The 21,060-nt window shown below is 36.2% G+C and overlaps 1 protein-coding gene across 6 annotated transcripts in view; it reads left to right on the top strand.

Moving 5' to 3' along the window:
- Window positions 1-898: 898 nt before the first annotated feature.
- The window catches only part of PTBP2 (polypyrimidine tract binding protein 2), a 94,566-nt gene continuing 74,404 nt past the window's right edge, over window positions 899-21,060 (top strand). The window contains exons 1-2 of one of the 6 annotated variants that reach the window (XM_078072721.1): window positions 899-1,170; window positions 2,888-2,918. In XM_078072721.1, coding sequence (XP_077928847.1) covers window positions 1,163-1,170; window positions 2,888-2,918 — 39 coding nt within the window. In that variant the 5' untranslated portion in view covers window positions 899-1,162. Of the gene's footprint in view, window positions 1,171-1,405; window positions 1,429-1,796; window positions 2,091-2,887; window positions 2,919-21,060 lie in introns of those variants that run through there. The other 5 variants (XM_078072722.1, XM_078072723.1, XM_078072724.1 and 2 more) reach the window with 5 other exon arrangements.

Below are 21,060 nucleotides of genomic sequence, written 5' to 3'. Positions count from 1 at the left end.
GTGTTGTGGTTGGGGGTGATGGGCGGAGAAGAGGGTAAATTGCTGGCAAAGCAGTCACCCACTGAGCGAATTTCTCCCAAATGGATGCTTGTTCAAACTTTGTTGAACCTCTGAAAAACAAGTTAAAGAAAAGGTCCAATATGGTATTAGAATTAAAATGGAGACCGTGAGATACATGGACAAGAGAGTCAATTTGTGTAGCCCACTTTAATGTTCCTTTCCTCTCTAACCAATGGTGAAGACTGAGGTACCACTCTCATCCCCACTTTCCCTTTCAAGCCCCCAAATGGTAGATCCTAATTTATCCTAGCATTTTTCGTAACTACTCTTCACCACATGGCTCAACCGGTCTTCTCTTCCATCCAGGGCATTGTGACTATTTCCTACAGGTGCCCACTAATCATCAGCTGAGGTGAGAATCACATTTTCCTCCAGTTGGCGTGAAACTACAAGTGTCTGGAAGCAAAAGCCTAGGTTTCAGTCTGATATCCAATAAGCAGTGGTCTCATTTAATGGGGATAAAGGTGTTTTGTTTTTTGTATCTGTTTTTGTTTTAGAGGATGGAGAGGGTCTGCAAATAAAAGATGGCGTAAGAGGAAAGCTATAAAATAGTTTTTCCTTGGCCCGAGTAGGTCGAGGGTAGCCAAGTTGGGACCTGGTTTGGAGCGAAAAGTGGAGGCTGCCTGGGAACACTCCTACGGTCCCGGGACCACCCTCCTGAGGTGCAGGGCAGTGGGTGTGGAGGGTTGAGAGGTGTACCACCCACGCCTCCCAAGAAGGACATCAGGGACTTCTCAGAGGACCGTGCAGAAGGAAGCCAGGCCGCCGAGCTCCACAGCAGCAGACCCGAGCCCAGAGGGCGGAGGGCGGAGGGCGGAGGGCGGAGGGCGGAGGGCGGAGGGCTCCAGGCGCGCGGCGGCGCGGAGGAAGCGACGGCGGCAGCGCCCACTCCCCCTCGTCCCCGTGCCCCGCCGCTCGCCTCCCGCAGCCGGGCGCCGGCGCGCTCGGCTCTTTCCGCCGCCGCCGCTGCCGCGCGCTGCCCCGTGCGCTCCGGCACCTTCGGCAATTTCCGTCGGGCCCTGGCCGCCATTTTCTCGCCGCTTGTGTGTCTCGCAGGCTGCGTGGCTCGGTTCTTGTGAGCGAAGCTTTGTCCGGTTCGGCAATGGACGGGTATGTAATGGGGCCGGCGAGGAGGTGTGTGAGAGGGGAGTTGGACGGTCCTTCGGCCCGGTCCGGGGTCGGCCAGAAACCCTCCGGCGGCCCCTCCCAGGGCTGGGCTGCCGTTACCCAACCCCCGCCCCATCGCACACACCCCTCCCTTCGCTTCCCCCGGCGGGCTCCGGTCGAGAAAATGAGAAAGAAAGCGGGCTTGTAGACAGGAGAGGCATTGGGGCGATGGCGGGGGTGGCGACCCCGGAGGGGGAGCGGGTACGGGCTTGGCGGCGGGGGATGGGGTGGGAACCCCAGAACGTCTGGCCCGTCCCTGCCCCCTCTAGGAGCCATTTCGATCCGTAATCTGGGACCCGAACCCTGGTTAGCCGCGCCTGTGGGAGCGAGTGTAGTGCCAACCTGTGTGGGGGGTTGCTGGGGGAGAGAAGAGAGGCATCTGTGTGCACCCCAGCCGTCCCCAATCTCCCCGGCCTCGCCTGGCCCGCCCTGGCTGGGGGAGATGCCGGTGGCGGGAGCTCGGGGGAAAGCTAAGTGGGAGCCGCTGGGGAAGGCGGGGGTGGGGAGGGCTGCGGCGGCGGGAGGAAGGGGGAAGGCAGATGTCATACTCCTTTGTTTTCACTTGAGTCTGGTAGTGGGGGTGGGAGACAGAAAAAATGCCTTTTTGTGGGGGCCTAAGAATATTCAAGGCTTGGCAAGAGGGCCCAGAAATTAAATCATCTAAAAAACCAAGTGTTTGTGGTCGACATCAGTCACATGGGCAAAGGCCAACAGCCATGGCAGAAACAAGAGCAGTTAGTCAACACAGGGCCATTTTTTTAAGCCACTTTGACCAGTTTCTGGAAAAACAAAAACAACTACAAAAAGCTACAGAACCGTGCTGCATCTTTGAGAGCCCGAGTGGAGATAGAATACTGAGTGAGGTGAGGCAAGGGCTTTGGGAAATGACTCGGACCGGGGTCTCCCTGGTACTTAATGCTCTACATCTGAAGAGACTCGTAATGATTTAACTAATTGTTGGAAAAGAGGCACCCTTGAGGGCGAAAATACAGCTGTATTCAGCCTTCTGGGGGTATAAAAACTATCATTTAAAAAGCACATTTATTAGAATCAGTGACAAAATATGAAGAGCCAAATAAAATGTGAGTTTATTTTGATTAAGTATTTGGAGTTTAGTGTTTGGTTTTTTTTTTTGGAGTTTAGTGTTTTTAAAAGATACTAAGGGAAGACCTTATCAAAGTTAACAAAGTAACAAAACTTAAATTATCCTAGAGATTGTTTTCCCCATGAAACATAAATCTGGAGAAGTTCACTGTTTCACCAGATAAACATGGAAATTGATGACAAAAATTAGTAGTGGAATTAATGTTTCCTGATTCTATCAAGATAACTAAAGAGTTGGTTTAAGTTTTAAATTATTAATGTAAGTGTACAAGCTTTGCTGAAATGGCATTATACTGCTTGGGGTTTTGTTCTTTTTGATATTTAAAGGGTTGTTTAAAAAATACCGGAAGTTTAGTGAATTTATCTCAAGTTTGAAAGCAATTTCTAGAAAACCGAGTTGAAAATAGTACAAAGAAGTGTCACTAACAATCTATGTATTTGTTTTCCGTTTGCACGGTGAGTGGAGGATTTATGAATGATGAACTACCCTAAAAAGTTTGAGTCCAGCAATGATCATTAGAAAAATAATGAGGTTGAAAATTTTTTTTCTTTACAGAATTGTCACTGAGGTTGCAGTTGGCGTGAAGGTAGGAAAAAATTGAAACTGATGAAAACTGAATTGCTGAATCTACTGTTACCATTAATGAAAATTTTCAGTTAGCTTTTGAAAGTTACAGTTAACAAAAGTGTAAAGTGTTTCGTTGAATTTTAAAAGTTGAGTTATATAGTTTATAATCTATACAGACAAAAACTAAGTTTTTCTAGAAAGGCAGTCTGTGAGAACATTTTAAAGTAGGTATGAATGCTGTTCAGGGTTGAAAAATGTTTTCAGACATGGCTTTTGGTGACTGTATAAATGATATCCCAATTTTCTGAGGGGAAATTATGGTTTTAAATGGACAGATAAGTGATTTGACCTAAATCATGCAATTCTATTAATCTGAGTTTTTTTTTACTTTTGATTATGAATACTAAAATACATATTTCAGTAATGAGCCACATTAGAAATCAGTTATCTTGATACTTAAACTTGTTTAGGCAATTAGCTTCAAATTAGAGTCAGAAGTTAAGGGCTGGTTTGTCTTTCCATTAAAGGAAAATAGGCTTTATGGTAGAGATCATTTGGAATCTTTCCTCACTTTTTGGCCAGGAAAACTACTCCTTTAGACCTGCTTAGGCTTTTTATTTCCTGGAGTTCTTGCTTATTTTAACAGTGTAATATGTTAAAAATTTTTTTGCAAACCTGTCTACCTTGTTGGGGCATGGTTCTTGTCTTCTGTTTTTTTAAATTTTTCAAACCTAGCACATCTTCCAGGCCTCATACACAAATACTTGTTGATGGAATGACATTTCCCCCTTTCAAGTGTGAGTAGTCTTGAGAGGCTGTGTCCTTAGTGTAGTGATGGTGACTATTTACAATATTTTTTAGAATTCTTAAAATTTTATCCACAACAATGTGAAATTCTTTAGAATACTTTAGGAGCTATTTTGTTTTTTCATGTTCTCTGCCCTATAGTGCACTAGAAGTTTGTCCATACTTTAGTATTTAGGCTTATTTTTTGAGTTCATATTACATAGATTGGGGGAGAAATAGTGAGCCTTTTCTAGGGAAGGTATTCTTATTTGGCAATGATACTTTCTAAGTTGAGGTAGTTGCAGGATTTGAAATCAGGAATAGGTCAAGAGTGCAAGATACAGAATGTATAGTTACCATCCAAATAGGTATCCTCTGGAATTTTGTAAAAGAATGAATGATACAAGTCTGAGTTGTCCACTGTTAGTGGATGAGGAGAGAAGGAGCTTAGACAAGAGGGAAGAGAAAGGAGGAGACAAAGAATTGGATGTCCAGGTATGGTTTATTGGTTTTACCAGTTTTCTGTACTAGTAGTTCGAGGAGAAAAAATTGGAAAATGATGTAAAAATAATTGCCAACCTTTTTTTTAATCCATTGTTTAATATAAAAATTTGAATGACTGAAGTTTCATTTTATGAACTTATTCTGAGATAGTGGTTAAGAATTTTTGCTTGGGAGTCATGCCTGTGTACGAGTAATTAAGTTTTTGTATGTATATTTTTTTTAATGTGCACGGTTAAAAAAATTCATAGTGGAAAGTATTTCTACGAGTCCTAGTCCTATTTCTCAGGTGTAGGTGATTATGTTAAATTTTTTCTGGTGCATTTTTTTCCTGAAGTGTTATTAGTTTGTATATTATCAAACATTAGCATCCTAGCTTATTTATACAAATGGGTTCATACCACGTGTAGTGGCCGACATCTTGCCTTTTTAAAAAAATAGCTTTATTGAGATAAAATTTGACATAAAGTAAACACGTATCTAAAGTGTACAATTTTTTGACATATGAATACACCTATGAGACCATTACCACAGCAAAGATAATGAGCATCCATCACCCCCAAAAGTATTGTTTTGCCTTTTTGTGATCCCTGCCTTCTGCCTTTCTTTCCTGAAGCAGCCATTGCTTTCTGTCACTATAGGTTAGTTTGCATTTTTTAGAATTTTAAATGAATCAAAATGTACCCTTTTTTTTGTTTGTTTTTTGGTCTTATTTCACTCGGTGTAATTATTTTGAGATTTACCCATGTTGTTTATCAATAGTCTATTCCTTTTTCTTTGCTTAGTAATATTACATTTTATGGATATACAGCAATTTGTTTATCCATTCAACTCTTGATGGGCATTTGGGTTGTTTCCAGTTTTTTGACTATTGTAAATAAAGCTACTGTGAACATACTTGTAAAAGTCTTTGTGTGAACTTTCATTTCTCCTGGGGAAATACCTTGATTGGAATGGCTGGATCATATGGTAGGTATATGCTTTTTAACTTTTTAAAGTTTTAAGAAACTACAGACCATTTTCCAAAGTGGTTGTACTATTTTTACCTTGCCACCAGTAGGGTATGAGATTTCCAGTCCTTCCATATTCTCTCCAGTGCCTGTGATTATAGACATTCTGGTAGGTGTGAAGTGTTAATCTCCTTGTGGTTTTAATTTGCATTTCTCTCAGGTCTGTGATGTTAATTATCTTTTCATGTGCTTTTTGCCAGCTGTATATCATCTTGGGTGACCTGTCTCTATATCTCTTGCCCACTTTTTAAACTGGGTTACTGTTGAGTTTTAAGAGGTCTTCATTCTGGTTGTTATAAGTCCTTTATCAGATATATGGTTAATATTTTCTACTATTTGTGTTCACTTTCTCAATAGTGTCTTTTGAAGAACAGCAGTTTTTAATTCTAATCAACTGAAGTTTACCAATTTTATCTTGTATGTCTCATGCTTTTGGTGTCATATCTAAGCCATCTTTGCGTAACCCAAGGTCACAAAGATTTTCTCCTTTGATTTCTAATAGAAGTTTTAGTTTTTGGTTATGCATTTAAGTTTTTTTGAGTTAATTTTTTTTAATATGGTGCAAAATATGTCAACATATTTTGTTTTGGGGTATGGACTTAAACTTTTTTCAGGACCAGTTGTTGAAAAGGCTGTCCTTTGTTCATTGAATTGGCTTTGCACCTTTGTCAAAAATCAACTCTCTATGTATGATTCTATTTCTGTACTGTATCCTTTTCCATTGATCCATTTTTGTCCTTCTAGATGCCAAAAACATACTGTCTTAATTACTATGATTTTATATTAGTCTTGAAATCAAGCAGTCGTGGTCCTCTTTGTTCTTTTTCAAAGTTGTTTTGGCTCTCCCCGTGTCCTTTTTTAAATGAGTCAGTTTCTACAAAGAAGCTTGCTGGGATTTTATTGGAATTAACTTGAATGTATAAAGGAACTTGAGGTAAATTGGCATCCTAACAATCTTGAGTTTTCCCACTCATGAACACAATTTAACTTTCCATTTACCTAGATCTTCTTTTAATTTTTTTCAGCAGTGTTTTCAAAGTACAGTTTTTGTGCATTTCTGTCAGATTTATCCCTATTTCGTGTTTTTTGGTGCAGTTGTAAAATGATGATGTTTTAAAAATCTCAGTTTCTAGTGGTTATTAGTGCAAAGAAATACAAATATTTTTGCATGTTCTTGTATTCTTTACTCTTGCCAAATTCACTTGTTAGATCTAATAGCTTTTTTGTAGATATCATCAGATTTTCTATACATACCGTTTATCTTACTCATTTCCTAACTGGATACCATTTTTTTTCCTGCCTGTGGCATCTAGTACAGTGCTGAATAGAAGTGATGAGAGCAAGCATCTTTACTTTGTTCCTGATATCAGGGTGAAACCCTAAATGATACTATTTCTTTCTTAAATGTTTGGAGGCAATTCACCAGTGAAGTTGTGTGGACCTGATGTTTGTTTTCTTTGTGGAAGTTTTAAATGACACTTTTAATTTATTTAACTAGATATAGGACTATTTGGGTTTTCTATTTCTTCTTACGTGAACTTTGATAATTTGTACCTTCCATAGAATTAGTCCATTTCATCCAAGTTACTGAGTTTATTTGCATAAAGTTGTTTATGATATTAACCTTTTTATACTGTTGATATCTGTAGACTCTGTAGTGATGTCACTTCTCTCATTCCTGATACTGATAATTTGTCTTTTTTTTTCCTTGTCACTTTAGCTAGAGATTAATTTATTAATACTCTCCAAAAATCAGCTTTTGGTTTCACTGAGTTTTTGGTTTCCTATTTTATTGATATCTGCTGTTTTAGTTTCCTTCTGCTTGGCATTTCTTCTTTTTCAACTTAGTTATGTTGAAGCTGATCTCATTGACATACCTTTTCTAATATAGAGGCTTAGTGCTATGTATTTCCCTTTTAAGCACAGCTTTCGTGGCATCTCTCAAATTTTGACATTCACACTTCTTTTTATTCAGTTCAAACACATTCTGATATACTTTTTTGACCCCTCTGTTATTCAGAAGTATGTTATTTATTTAATTGCCAAATATTTGGAGTTTTCCATAGATGTTCCTGTTGTTCTGATTTAATTTCATTGTAGCTAGAGAACATATTGTAAGACTTGAATCTTTTGTAAATTTGTTGAGACTTGTTTTATGACCCAAATATATATCTTAAGTTTTATGTGTATTTTATAGGGATGTGTATGCTGCTGTTGGGTAGTGTTTTGTAAATGTCAGTTAGATTAAGTTTATTGATAACATTAAAGTGATTTCTGTCCTTCCTGATTTTTTTATTGTGCTAGCACATTGAGAGAAGGATATTGAAATCTCTTTTACTTGTGCATATGTCTGTTTCTGCTTGCACTTCTACCAGTTTTTGTTTTATTTACTAATTTTTTTTTGAAGTTTATGGTTAGTACATAAACGTTTAGGATTACTATGTCCTTTTTGTGCATTGACTCCTTTTTTTATTATGTAGTGATCATTTTTATCCCTGGTAATATTCTTTGCTTTAAAATCTACTTTTTATGATATTGGTATACCCATCTTGGCTTTCTCTTGAATAGAGTTCACATGATACATCTTTTTCCATTCTTTCACTTTCAACCTATTTGTGTCCTTAGATTTAAAATGTGTTTTTTGTATATAGCATAAAGTTGGAATTTGATTTTTACATCCAACTTAACACCCTCTTCTTTTGACTAATATGGTTAGTTTTAAAACTACTACTTTGCTGTTTTTCTTTTTGTGCCTTGTGTTCTTCCCTTTTTCTTTCTTTTGATGAGTATTTTTTTTAGTTGCATTATATTTCTTATTAGTTGATTAGCTTGTAACTCTTTGTTTTGTTATATTGGTGGCTGTTTTTAGGAGTTGTAACATAGATCTCAAACTCACCACAGTCTTCCCTCAAGGAATATATATGCCACTTCACATAAATTATATGAGTATTAGAATACTTTATTTCTTCTCTCTTGGCCTCTGTGCTGTCATTATCATACATTTTACTTCTATAGATGTTACAAATTCTATACTGTTTATTGAAACAGCCAATTAACTTTTAAACATGACTTAATAAGAACATCTTCTGTATTACCCATAATATAGTTATGTGTATGCATTGAATATCCAGGGGGGATTCTTTGCAGATTCCCAGAGTTGTCTCTGTGCAACTCTCTTTGGTACTCTGCCGTACAAACTCTCCTTGCTTTGGTCTCCTTGGACTCATGTCCTCTTACTTAATTCAGGGAGTTTTTGAAGTTTGGCCATTTTTTCCACCTGAGCTGTGCCACGTCTTGGTCTTTCTCTCAAGAGAGTAAGCTGGGAGCAGTCATGGACTCACCTCATTTGTTTTTTGAATTTCAGGGATCATTGTTCATCATTGTTTGATCTTCAGTGGTCTTGAAAACCATTGTTCTATACATCATGTGTAATTTTTTTAAAGTTGTTTCAACAGGACAGACTGGTGCATGTTACACCATCTTGCCTGAAACTAGAAGTCCACCTTTTTTTTCTTTTTAAAAAAATTACATAATATGGTCTGCACTTCTAGATCTGCCTCATTCTTTGTTACATGGACACACCACAATGTAGTTCCTACATTGATGGCATTATGGTTTGATTCCAGTTTGCAGTTAAAGACTGTGTGGGAATATTTACAATGGAAGTAAAAATGTTGTGTCACTTGAAATTTACAGTTAAAAAGTATATGAAAACCACATTGCCAAAAGGATTCTTCACTAAATGGTTTTCCACAACTGTGTATGGGAGTACCTGTTTCTCCACACCCTTACCCAATTCTGGGTTTTACAAAAATTTAGAATGTTAGCAAATTTTAGGCTAAGAAACTGCTTTATAATTTATATTTTGAAATGGGTGAGATTTTAAGAATTTGACTTTATATTTCTTGTCCTGTGAACTGCCTCTGTATACCTGACCTATTTTAATGATCATCTTTGTTAGATTTCTGTATAAAAATTGGTATATTCATTGTAGGTACATTTTCTTTCAGTTTATTCTTTGATTTTTTTTTCCTTTGAATTTCTTCATGTAGTTTTGGGCATATAGATTTATTTGTATTATTAAGTAGTATAATTTTTTCTTTTTTTAGTTTATTTGATCTTAAACATTTTTAGCTTCTGTTTCTTCTATCTTTTAAATGGGATTATAATAGTTTTGAAGATTAAATGTGATTATGCAGAAAAAGTATTTTTCACAACTAGGTCTTCAGTTAACATTAACTGATTTACACTACATACAGAATATTCAAATTTTATAGCTTTAGGATATGTTGAAATTTCATTTTTCATTATCTTTATAAATTTGCTGTAGTTACTTAGTTGATTTTAGACTCCTGTTTGGTTAGCTTAGTGAGAGTATAAAAGGAAATTTGTGAATTTTAATAAGAGGTTTGTTGCATTTCTTTAAAATGGTTTTTTACATTCCTTGTAATTTGTAATATCAGGGTTTCATTTCTATACCCTTAACCATTTGCCACTGTGAAATCTTTGCAAAACAATTGGCCTGTTACTTAGAAAACAAAAATGCCTGAAGTGATTGCATAGTAATTCAGGATGATACTCAGTATGGTAAAATGTTAACTTTTTGGATGGATATTTTAAATAGTGAAATTTGTAGTAGTTCTCTTCTAAGTTAACTAAAGGAAGCCTTTAAGACTGGATAATTAATAAAGAACATAGTTGTTAAAATAAGCTGTTAGCATTTAACAAGTTGGATTTCACTAGTATTTTGAAAGCATGGTTGTAAAGTGCTGAACTTATTGTAGAAGTTTTGATATAGCTATTGAATTTACCAACATTGGCTGTTTAGATAGTTGCAATGAAATAATGCCAACTGTTACTTTTTGTTAACGATTGAACATAACATTGTTTATAATAGGTATGTTACTAAAAACTGTTTTGTTGGGGTTTTTAGATTCTGGTATTTCTTAAAATGCTGTATAGATATTCATGCTTAGGTATTTACATTAGAATTTCAAGTTGCAGACATTTTTAGTGTGTCTACTAAATGACAACACTGTTAACTTGTAACTCAAGAGACTGAGAGAATACATACTCCTTGAAGGTAGAGGTAGGTATTATTCAACAACAATAAGTTTTACTGCTCCTCCATCATTAGTAGTACATGTTAAATAGTACATACTCAGTAAATATTTAATGACTCCTAAAGGGTCTCTGGCTTCAGTATTCTTATAAGCTCATGAGCCACTTATCAATAAAAAGATAAACCAATTTTATTTCACAACATTCTTCCTTTTTGCTGGAGATGCAAAAGAGCTGTGTCTTTTAGGACCTCATATAGTTGAAGAGGTAAGTACACAAGGTTTAAGCATGTGCCATATGGCCATGATAGGAGAGATTAGTTTGATGTGGTAGCATCAGAGCAGACTTCACAAAAGTAGTGAGTTGTGACATATGCAGTGTAAATAGTTTGGGATAGGAGGTGAGTAGTATATGTTGAGGGAATGACATGGCCAAAGTTGTGTTGATGGGCTGGCACAAATTCACAACCACTGAACAGCTTTTGTGCCAGTAGGTTTGTATATGGGTTTGTATTTGGACATGAGAGAAAGAGAAGATGGCAGATAGGTTGTAGAAGGTCTCAAGTGCAGGTTATGAAATTTGTACTTCATCTGGTAGGCACTACTCTGTATACCTGTAAGTTCCCATATATAAAAGTAGCTCACTATTAATGCTGTTTTTGGAATTTGGAGAATGAGCTCTGAAAAGATTGGCTTTGGTATTACATGGAGTGCTATGAATTAGAATAATGAGTCTCTGTAAATGTTAATATTTTAATCTCTCATTTGGTCTATTTGTGTTGCTAAAGTGTAATAGCTTTCTTAATTTAGTTTTAGACATGCTGCATTAGGGGCTAACATGGCTAAGTAATATTTTTACTTTAGAAGTAATAAAATGTCAAAACTTATGACAGGTAAGTGTTTTTGAAGAATCATTCTTTTTATATAACTATTGTGAATTTTGAACATAGAAAAAGACAATAGCTACCATGAACCATTATTTATCTGTCACTTAGTCCCAATAATCATCAGTAAACCATTGGTAAAATTTGTGATATCCACTCTACTTTTCTCCTCCTGTATTATTTTGAGACAAGTTGCAAATACTGTATTTTATTTTCATTATTATTATTATTTTTTAGGGAGAGTGTGTGCCAGAAGGTGGGGGAGGGACAGAGGGAGAGGGAGGGAGAGAGAATCTTAAGTCAGAGAGAGAATCTGACGTGGGACTTGATCTCACGACCCTGAGATCATAACGTGAGCTGAAATCAAGAGTCAGATGCTTAACTGACTGACCCACCCAGGCATCCCTGTATTATTTTATTTGTAAATGTTTTGGTGTGCCTCTAAAAGATAAGGACTCTCTCCTATTTTTTTTTTTTTAAACAATACTGTTAGGATGTACAAAAAAATGAACAGTTCCTTAATGTTATCAAGTGCCAAATTTGTGTTAAAATTTTACTTGTCTCATAAAAGTCATAGTATTTTTACAGTTTTTTTTTTTTTGTGGGGGGTGGAGATCAGGATCAAATAAGATGAACACATTCAATATATTGATATGCCTGTTTTGTTTCTTTTAATCTGCAAGTTTTCCTTTCACCCCATGGGTTTTTTTGTTTTGTTTTGTTTTGTTTTACATTGCATTTTTTTTTTGAAGAAAACTTGTTGGTCCCACAGAGTTGCCGCAGTCTGCATCTATGATTGTGTTCTGATGTTGTAATTTAAAATGTTCATGTATCATTGGTGTTGGATCTAGAGACTATCATATTCTCTTTCTGTTTTTGGTAATATTTTATGAGCTATGATATGTTTTTCCACTAGAAGACATATGCTGTCTGATTTGTGTGTATGTGTGTATGTTATTCCCAATAATATTTCTTGTAATAACTTCTTTTACCTTGTTTGTGCTCAGCATAGTCTGTGCTCAATAAACATCTGTTCATCAGTGTTCTTAAAGGATATGTAAAAGAAGTGTATCTTAAAGTTCACTTAAAATTTGTATGATAGAAACGCAATATTAAAATTTAATGTAAACTGAAATTATTGATGGTGAACAAGAATGTTTTTTCAATGGAGGTCTTGTCAGGTTAAGAACATGTGATCTAGAATTTGCTAGCAGGCTAGGGTTTGGCCTCTAACATTGAAGGTAATTTCTAAGCTTTAGTTTAACAAATTTTTAAATGGTTTTAATTTAATAGGACCTACCTCAAAAGTTCTTTTGAAGATGAGATAAAATAACACGTAAGATTTAGCACAGAATGGCACATGATGATCATGGTTGTTACTATAGCTTTTTATGTACCTGATTTGGAAAGAGCACCTCTAGATGCCAAATAATGTAAATTTTTTACATAGCTATTAGAGACAAAATTTTTTATTGTTTAAAAGTTAAATTTTCTTTAATTGAAATGTAGTTAACCTACAGTATTAGTTTCGAGTGTACGTGATTTTTAAAAAAGTTTATTATTTTTTTAGTAATCTCTGTGCCTAGAGTGGGGCTCATGACCCCAAAATCAAGAGTCACATGCTCTTCCAACTGAGCCAGCCAGGCGCCCTTTCAAGTGTGCATTAATTTTTAAGAAAGCCTGGAGTCCACGTTAAAAACAGCTAGTCGGATAACACTAAAGAGAATTGGTTAACTAAAAGAAAAAAATTACTCAATTTAACACAGAGCAACAAAGAGATGAAAATAGTAGAGGGGTTAAAAGATACAGAGAAAAGGAAGAGGAATTCTAACAAATATCTAATTAGAGTACCAGAAAGAGAAAGTAAAGATTGCAGAGAAGCAGAATATGAAAGTTTAAAAGAGTCATAATTTTCCAAAATTGATGGGCTTCATGAATTCTTAGGTTTAGGAAGCACAGGAAAACTTAGACACATCACAGTTAAAGAGCAGACCACCAGACAACAGAGAAGATCTTTAAAGCAGCCATAGAAAAATCAGATTTCTTAAGAAAGAATAAGAACTGGAAAGACACAATATGCTTCTTCAACATATGGGTACAGAAGATAGTGAAATAGTATCTTCAAAGTGTTGAATGAAAATACCTATTATTCTATAATCAGCTAAATTATCACTTAAAGAGAAAAACAGAATAGTGACATTTTCAGAAACACTGCTTCCCCTTCTTCTGCCCCAAGAAAGGCAGTTGAGGAAATTGATCAACAGACCCACTGAAGAATTTCTAGAGGTTGTACTTCAGGAAGAAGGTCAATGACTCCAGAAAGGAGGTTTGAGGTAGGAGAAGTAAGGTTAACCAAGAAATTGGTAAGACTGTGGGTAAATTTAATTACTGACAGTGTAAGAGTAATGGCAGTGATTGTTTGATTTGGGGTTTAAAAAATAGAACTAAAAATACTAAATCATAACAACATGTAAGAGAGTAGTCGAGTAACTGATGTTTAAGTTCTGATGATTCTAGTATTGTTTTGAGCTGTGTTGTCCATTATAGTAGCCACTAGTCATACATGGTTATTGAGCACTTGATGTGTAACTAGTCTAAACTAATCTCCAGTTGTAAAATGCACATAAATTTCCAAGACTTAGTATGATTAAAAAAATGTAATTTTTATACCTATTACATGTTGACAGTATTTTGGATTAAATAAAATATCATTTGTATCCTTTTTACTTTTTAAAAAATGGTTATTAGAACATTTATAAGATCTTATGTGTTGCTCATTTTACATTTCTTCTGGACATGACCAGTCTGGAGGATGTAAATTTCAAGTCCAAAGTGAATCAGATAAGTAAGGGTCAGCATAGTAAAAACAGGAATAGGGTATGTAACTTCTAAAATAATTGGAGGAAGGGGGTGACTAAAATTTTATATATTGTGGATACTAAAGCCATGTTACTTGTATATACTATGATTAACTCCTGTCTGTGGTTTGTTTTTTTATTGATGAAAAGAAGTTGGAAATTTTAACATCACATTTATGTTTTGGTTTTAAGAAATTTTCCTTTAACTCAAGGTCTTAATATAGTGGATTTTATTTTGAAAGTTTTGAAATTTTGGTTTTCACATTTAAGGCCTCAGTCTATCTGGAATTTAATTTTTGTATAGTGTATGATAAAGGTTTAATGATTTTTTTCCCTTATGGATAACAAATTTAGTACCAACTTAATTGAATAGTTCATGTTTTTTTCCCAGTGATCTGCAGTGTCAGCTGTCAGGTTTCCATACATGCATGGAACTGTTTCTCAGCTATATGTTCTGTTTCATTCGTTTGTACCACCGTGTCTTAATTTACTATAGCATCTTGGAATCTTAATGGAGTGAATTTCACAACTTTGTTCTTCAAAATTGTTTTGAAGAACGTTTTCTTTACCATGTGTATTTTAAGATCATTTGGCTGAGTTCCATGAAGACTTTTTGGGTTTTGAATAAATTGCACTAAGTTTATAAGGTAAATGGAGGAGTATTTACATTATCAACAAAATAAGATGGCAATTCTTGAACTCAAAGGGAGAGAACTATAACATTTCTTGGAAAAATTTATCTCTTCCACATAATATTTTCTCTAATTGTAGAGGTCATGCTTAATACTTCAGGCAAAAAGGAAAATAGATTACTAGTGATTTTACGCAAGTTAATCAGCACAATACGTACTTCCCATCATTTCCCCTATATATTACAATGAATTTAAGCAGCTTATATGTAAAGGGTGAGGAAAGAGGGATACTTCTTTGACAAATAGTTCAGTTTCTTCCAAAGTTACTGGTTTATTCAGTGCTTTTCTAGAAAATTATATTTTACTGGGCTTCAGATTTCTCAACATTGTATAGCATTTGTTAATTCTCCCCTTTGTATTGCTAATATTAAACATTGATATTCTGTTTATTTCTCTTATCAGAGACCTTATTTTACTAGTCTGTACAAAGAACCAGCTTTTATACTTTTTGTTTCCATAATTCATTAATCTCTATTTTTATCATTATTTTTCTGCCTCACGCTAGATTTATTTTGTTTTGTAGTCCACTTTGACTCCTGAACTCATCGACTTTCTTGTTTAAAAAATACATTCAAGATTAAGGAAGATTAGGTGATACTTTTGGCAATAAGTTTTTTTTTTTTTTTTTTAAGGATTTTTTTTTAATTTGTTTATTTGACAGAGACACAGCAAGAGAGGGAACACAGCAGGGGGAGTAGGAGTGGGAGAAGCAGGCCTCCTGCTGAGCAGGGAGCCCAATGCTGGGCTTGATCCTAGGACCCTGGGATCATGACCTGAGCTGAAGGCAGACGCTTAATGACTGAGCCACCGAGGTGCCCCTGGCAATAAGTTTTTGCTTTTAGAGTTTTTTCTTTTTTTTTAAATTGAGAAATAATTGACATATAACATTGTTAGTTTTACATGTATAACATAATGATTTGATACATGTGTATGTTATGAAACAATTACCAGGATAAGTTTAGTTAATATCCATCACCACATATAGTTAAAATTTTTTTCCTTATAATGGGACTTTTTAAGATTTTACTTTATTAGCACTTTGAAGTGTACAATTCAGTACTGTTAATTACGGTAACAATGCTGTACATTGCATCCCCAGGAGTCATTTATCTTATAACTGTAAGTTTGTATGTTTTGACCACCTCCACCCATTTTGTCCATCCTCTACCTCTGGCAACCACCCATCTGTTTTTTGTATCTATGAGTTTAGTTTTTATTTTATTTTTTTTATTAGATTTTACATATAAGTGAGATCGTACATACAGTATTTGTCTTTCTCTGACTTAGCATAATACCCTCAAGGCCCATCCATGTTGTTGTAAATGGTAGATTTCCTTATTTTTTTTAATGCCTGAATAATATTCCACACCACATTGTCTTTATCCATTCATCCATTGACGGACATTTAGGTTAGTTTCCATGTCTTGGTTGTAAATTCTGCAGTGAACATGGGCATGCAGGTATCTTTTCGAGATAGTGATTTCCTTTCCTTCAGATAAATTCCCAGAAGTGGGATTTCTGGATTGTATAATGATATTTTTAAAAATTTTTTTTGGGGGCGGGAACCTTTGCTGCACCAATTTACATTCCTACCTAGCCACATAGTGGCTGCACCAATTTACATTCCTACCGGTAGTGCACAAGGGATCTCTTTTTTCCACATTCTCACCAACACTTTTATTTCTTGTCTTTTCGATAATAGTCATTCCAACAGGTGTGAGGTGATATCTCATTGTGGTTTTGATTTGCATTACTCTGATGATTTGTGATGTTGAGCACTTTCTTATGTACCTATTGGCCATATGCCTGTCTTCTTTGGAAAGATGTCTATTCAGATCATCTGCCCACTTTTAATTGGATTATTTTTTTCTGAGTCATATGAGTTCTTTATATATTTTGGATATTATCAAATACAGTAGTATCCCTTATTCCCAGGGGGTACATTCCAAGACCCCCAGTGGATGCCTAAAACTAACTCCCTAATCTTTTTTTTTTTTTAAGATTTTATTTATTAATTTGACAGAGAGAGAGCGAGCGAGAGAGGGAACACAAGCAGGGGGAGTGGGAGAGGGAGAAGCAGGCTTCCCGCTGAGCAGGGAGTCTGATGTGGGGCTCAGTCTCAGGACCCTGAGATCATGACCTGAGCCGAAGGCAGATGCTTAACAACTGAGCCACCCAGGTGCCCCTATACAGTACCTAATTTTATATATATTGTGTTTTTTGTTGTGCATGCATACTAGTGGTAAACTTTAACTTACAAATGAGGTGTACGGTAAGAGATTAACAACAATAATAAAACAGTACCATTTATAGTTAGGTGAATGTGATCTCTCTCTCAGACTATCTTATTGTGCTGTACTCACCCTTCTTGTGGTGATATGATAAAATGGCTATGTGATGAGATGAAGTGAGGTGAACGATGTAGGCATTGTGATGTAGGATTAGGATGGTATTGACCTGACAATACTTCAGAAGAAGGATCATCTGCTTCCAGACTATGGTTGACCATGCGTAACTGAAATTATAGGTAAGAGGGGACAACTGTGTATGACTTGCAAATATTTTCTCCCATTCTGTAGGTGCTCAGGTTGCGTTTGCTTTTGTGTCAAATCCAAAAAATCATTACCTAGACTATGTTAAGGAGCTTATCACCTGTGTTTTCTTCTAGGAGTTGTATGGTTTCAGGTCTTGAATATTCAAGTATTTAATCTACTTTGAGTTAATTTTTGTGTATGGTGTGAGGTAGTAGTCTAGTTTCAGTCTTTTGCATGTGGCTCTTTTGTTTTCCTGGTATCATTTATTGAAGAGACTGTTTTCCCATTTTATGTTTTTGCCTTCTTTGTCATAAATTAATTGGCCCTATATGTGTGGGTGTATTTCTGTTCCATTGATCTATGTATCTTGTTTTTATGCCAGTACCATCCTGTTTTGATTACTAGTTTGAAATCGGAGTGTGATGCCTCTGGCTTTGTTGTTCTTTCTCAAGATTGCTTTGGCTATTTGGGTCCTTTGCAGTTACATACAAATAGTAGGATTGTGTGTTCTGTGTCTGAAAAATGCCATTGGAATTTTGATAGGGATTGCACTGAATCTGTAGATTGTTTTGGGTAGTATGAACATTTTAACAATATTGATTTTTCTAATCTGCGAGCACAAAATGTTTTTCCATATATTTGTGTCAGTTTTTTCATTTTAATTTTTTTAAGCTTCACTATTAAACTTCCAAGATACACAAAAGTAGTTTGAATGGTACAGTAATACACAAATCCTTCCTCTTAGAGAATATTAAAGGAAATCTCAGATAATTTCATACCATCCCTAAATACTTTATTGGGTGTCTCTAACAGATAAAATCTCCTAAGGATGATATTGATACCATTATACTTAAATAAAATTTAAAATAGTTTCTTAATATTATCTAATTTCCAATAGTAGTCAGAATTTCCCAATTGCCTCAAAAATGTCTTTTTCCCCCTTTCAAACCAGGAATCAAGGGAAGTCAGTATGTTGATTTATTTAGTCTTTTAAGTCTCTTTATAAATCAATTTACCTTCTCCTCTCCCTTTTTCTTTTATTGATTATTAGAGAAACTGGGTCATCTATTCTGTATGATTTTCTACCTTGTTGATTTCGGTGATTATACCTCCATGTCATTTTATACATTCCTCATATCCTGTTTTCTGAGATGAGGCTTGATCAGATTCAGGCTTAATTTTTAGCAAGAATATTTTGTAGGTGCACTCTATGTAATTCCTATTGTATCACACCAGGAGGAATATGTCTATCTCTTTGTGATGTTAACATTTATCAGTAGGTTCGGGTTTTGTCAGTGTGATGCATCTAGAATAGAGTGCTCCATCATCCTTTCACTTTCTTGGTTTTATTAGTTAATGATTGCAGTTTCATTGGGCATTGCAAAAATGGTGATATTCTTTTTTACCCCTGCATATTTTAGATGATTCTGTTAAGGCTTTACATCAAATATTTGTCATACTGGAATACCCTTTTTATAAGAAAACAGAATAGATTTTGATTTTAAAAAAATTTCCTGTTGAGTTGGTACTATAGTAACCTCCAGTGTAGCCACTGAGGTTTTTTATTGTTAGAATCATTGTGGTGGCGAGGACTTTATTTTCCAGTCTTACAGCAATGATTAAAAAGTCTTTGTTTCATCTTGAGCCAATGAGAGCTCATAATATGGGTGGCTTTGATACTTACTTGCTTGAAGTACCTTTTCTTGTTCCAGACCTTTAATTAGCCATTTCTTTAAGAAAATTCTGGTTCCTTTGGGTGGGTAGTGGTCCTTAGAGACCACAGTAATGTGGGTGCAAAGGTGCTAATTGCTGTTAGGTTGTTATTACTTCAAAAGCTCTTTTAGTGGACAGAGCTAGCAGTGTTTTGAAGACAAATACTGTGAGCTCATTTGTTATTTCCAATTCATACTTAACAGTTTTTATTTTTCTGATTTGATATTTGTACCTCTTGTGCATTGAATATTTTTGCTTGCTAATATTAACAAAATATTACATATGTACACTAGTTTTTCTTTTTTTTTTATGTTATGTTAATCACCATACATTACATCATTAGTTCTTGATGTAGTGTTCCATGATTCATTGTTTGCGTGTAACACCTGGTGCTCCATGCAGTACGCGCCCTCCTCAACACCCACCACCAGGCTATCCCATCCCCCCACCCCCATCCCCTCCAGAACCCTGAGTCAGTTTCTCAAGGTCCATAGACTCTCATGGTTCGTCTCCCCCTCCGATTTCCCCCGCTTCATTCTTCCCTTCCTTTTTTTTTTTCTTAACATATAGTGTATTATTTATTTCAGAGGTACAGGTCTGTGATTCAACAGTCTTACACAATTCACAGTGCTCACCATAGCACGTACCCTCCCCAATTTCTGTCACCCAGCCACCCCATCCCTCCCACCCCCCACCACTCCAGCAACCCTCAGTTTGTTTCCTGAGATTAAGAATTCCTCATATCAGTGAGATCATATGATACATGTCTTTCTCTGATTGACTTATTTCGCTCGGCATAATACCCTCCAGTTCCATCCACATCGTTGCAAATGGCAAGATCTCATTCATTTTGATAGCTGCATAATATTCCATTGTATATATATACCACATCTTCTTTATCCATTCATCTGTCGATGGACATCTTGGCTCTTTCCATAGTTTGGCTGTTGTGGATATTGCTGCTATAAACATTGGGGTACACGTGCCCCTTCGGATAACTACATTTATATCTTTGGGGTAAATACCCAGTAGTGCAATTGCTGGGTCGTAGGGTAGCTCTATTTTCAACTTTTTGAGGAACCCCCATACTGTTTTCCAGAGTGGCTGCACCAGCTTGCATTCCCACCAACAGTGTAGGAGGGTTCCCCTTTCTCCTCATCCCCGCCAACATCTGTCGTTTCCTGACTTGTTAATTTTAGCCATTCTGACTGGTGTGAGGTGGTATCTCATGGAGGTTTTGATTTGGATTTCCCTGATGCCGAGTGATGTTGAGCACTTTTTCATGTGTCTGTCGGCCATTTGGATGTGTCGTCTTTGGAAAAATGTCTGTTCATGTCTTCTGCCCATTTCTTGATTGGATCATTTGTTCTTTGGGTGTTGAGTTTGATAAGTTCTTTATAGAGTTTGGATACTAGCCCTTTATCTGATGTCATTTGCAAATATCTTCTCCCATTCTGTCGGTTGTCTTTTGGTTTTGTTGACTGTTTCTTTTGCTATGCAAAAGCTTTTTATCTTGGTGAAGTCCCAATAGTTGATTTTTGCCCTTGCTTCCCTTGCCTTTGGCGATGTTTCTAGGAAGAAGTTGCTGCGGCTGAGGTCGAAGGGGTTGCTGCCTGTGTTCTCCTCTAGGATTTTGATGGACTCCTGTCTCACATTTAGGTCTTTCAACCATTTTGAGTCTATTTTTGTGTGTGGTGTAAGGAAATGGTCCAGTTTCATCCTTCTGCATGTGGCTGTCCAGTTTTCCCAGCACCATTTGTTGAAGAGGCTGTCTTTTTTCCATTGGACATTCTTTCCTGCTTTGTCGAAGATTAGTTGACCATAGAGTTGAGGGTCCATGTCTGGGCTCTCTATTCTGTTCCATTGATCTGTGTGTCTGTTTTTTGCCAGTACCATGCTGTCTTGATGATGACAGCTTTTGTAATAGAGCTTGAAGTCCGGAATTGTGATGCCACCAGCTTTGCTTTTCTTTTTCAACATTCCTCTGGCTATTCGGGGTCTTTTCTGGTTCCATACAAATTTTAGGATTATTTGTTCCATTTCTTTGAAAAAAGTGGATGGTATTTTGATAGGGATTGCATTGAATGTGTAGATTGCTCTAGGTAGCACTGACATTTTCACAG

The sequence above is a fragment of the Halichoerus grypus genome, chromosome 5 (genome assembly GCF_964656455.1).
Source record: "Halichoerus grypus chromosome 5, mHalGry1.hap1.1, whole genome shotgun sequence".
Lineage (NCBI taxonomy): Eukaryota > Metazoa > Chordata > Mammalia > Carnivora > Phocidae > Halichoerus > Halichoerus grypus.
Note: the sequence above shows the minus strand (reverse complement) of the source record. Positions and strands in the feature narration are given on the sequence as shown.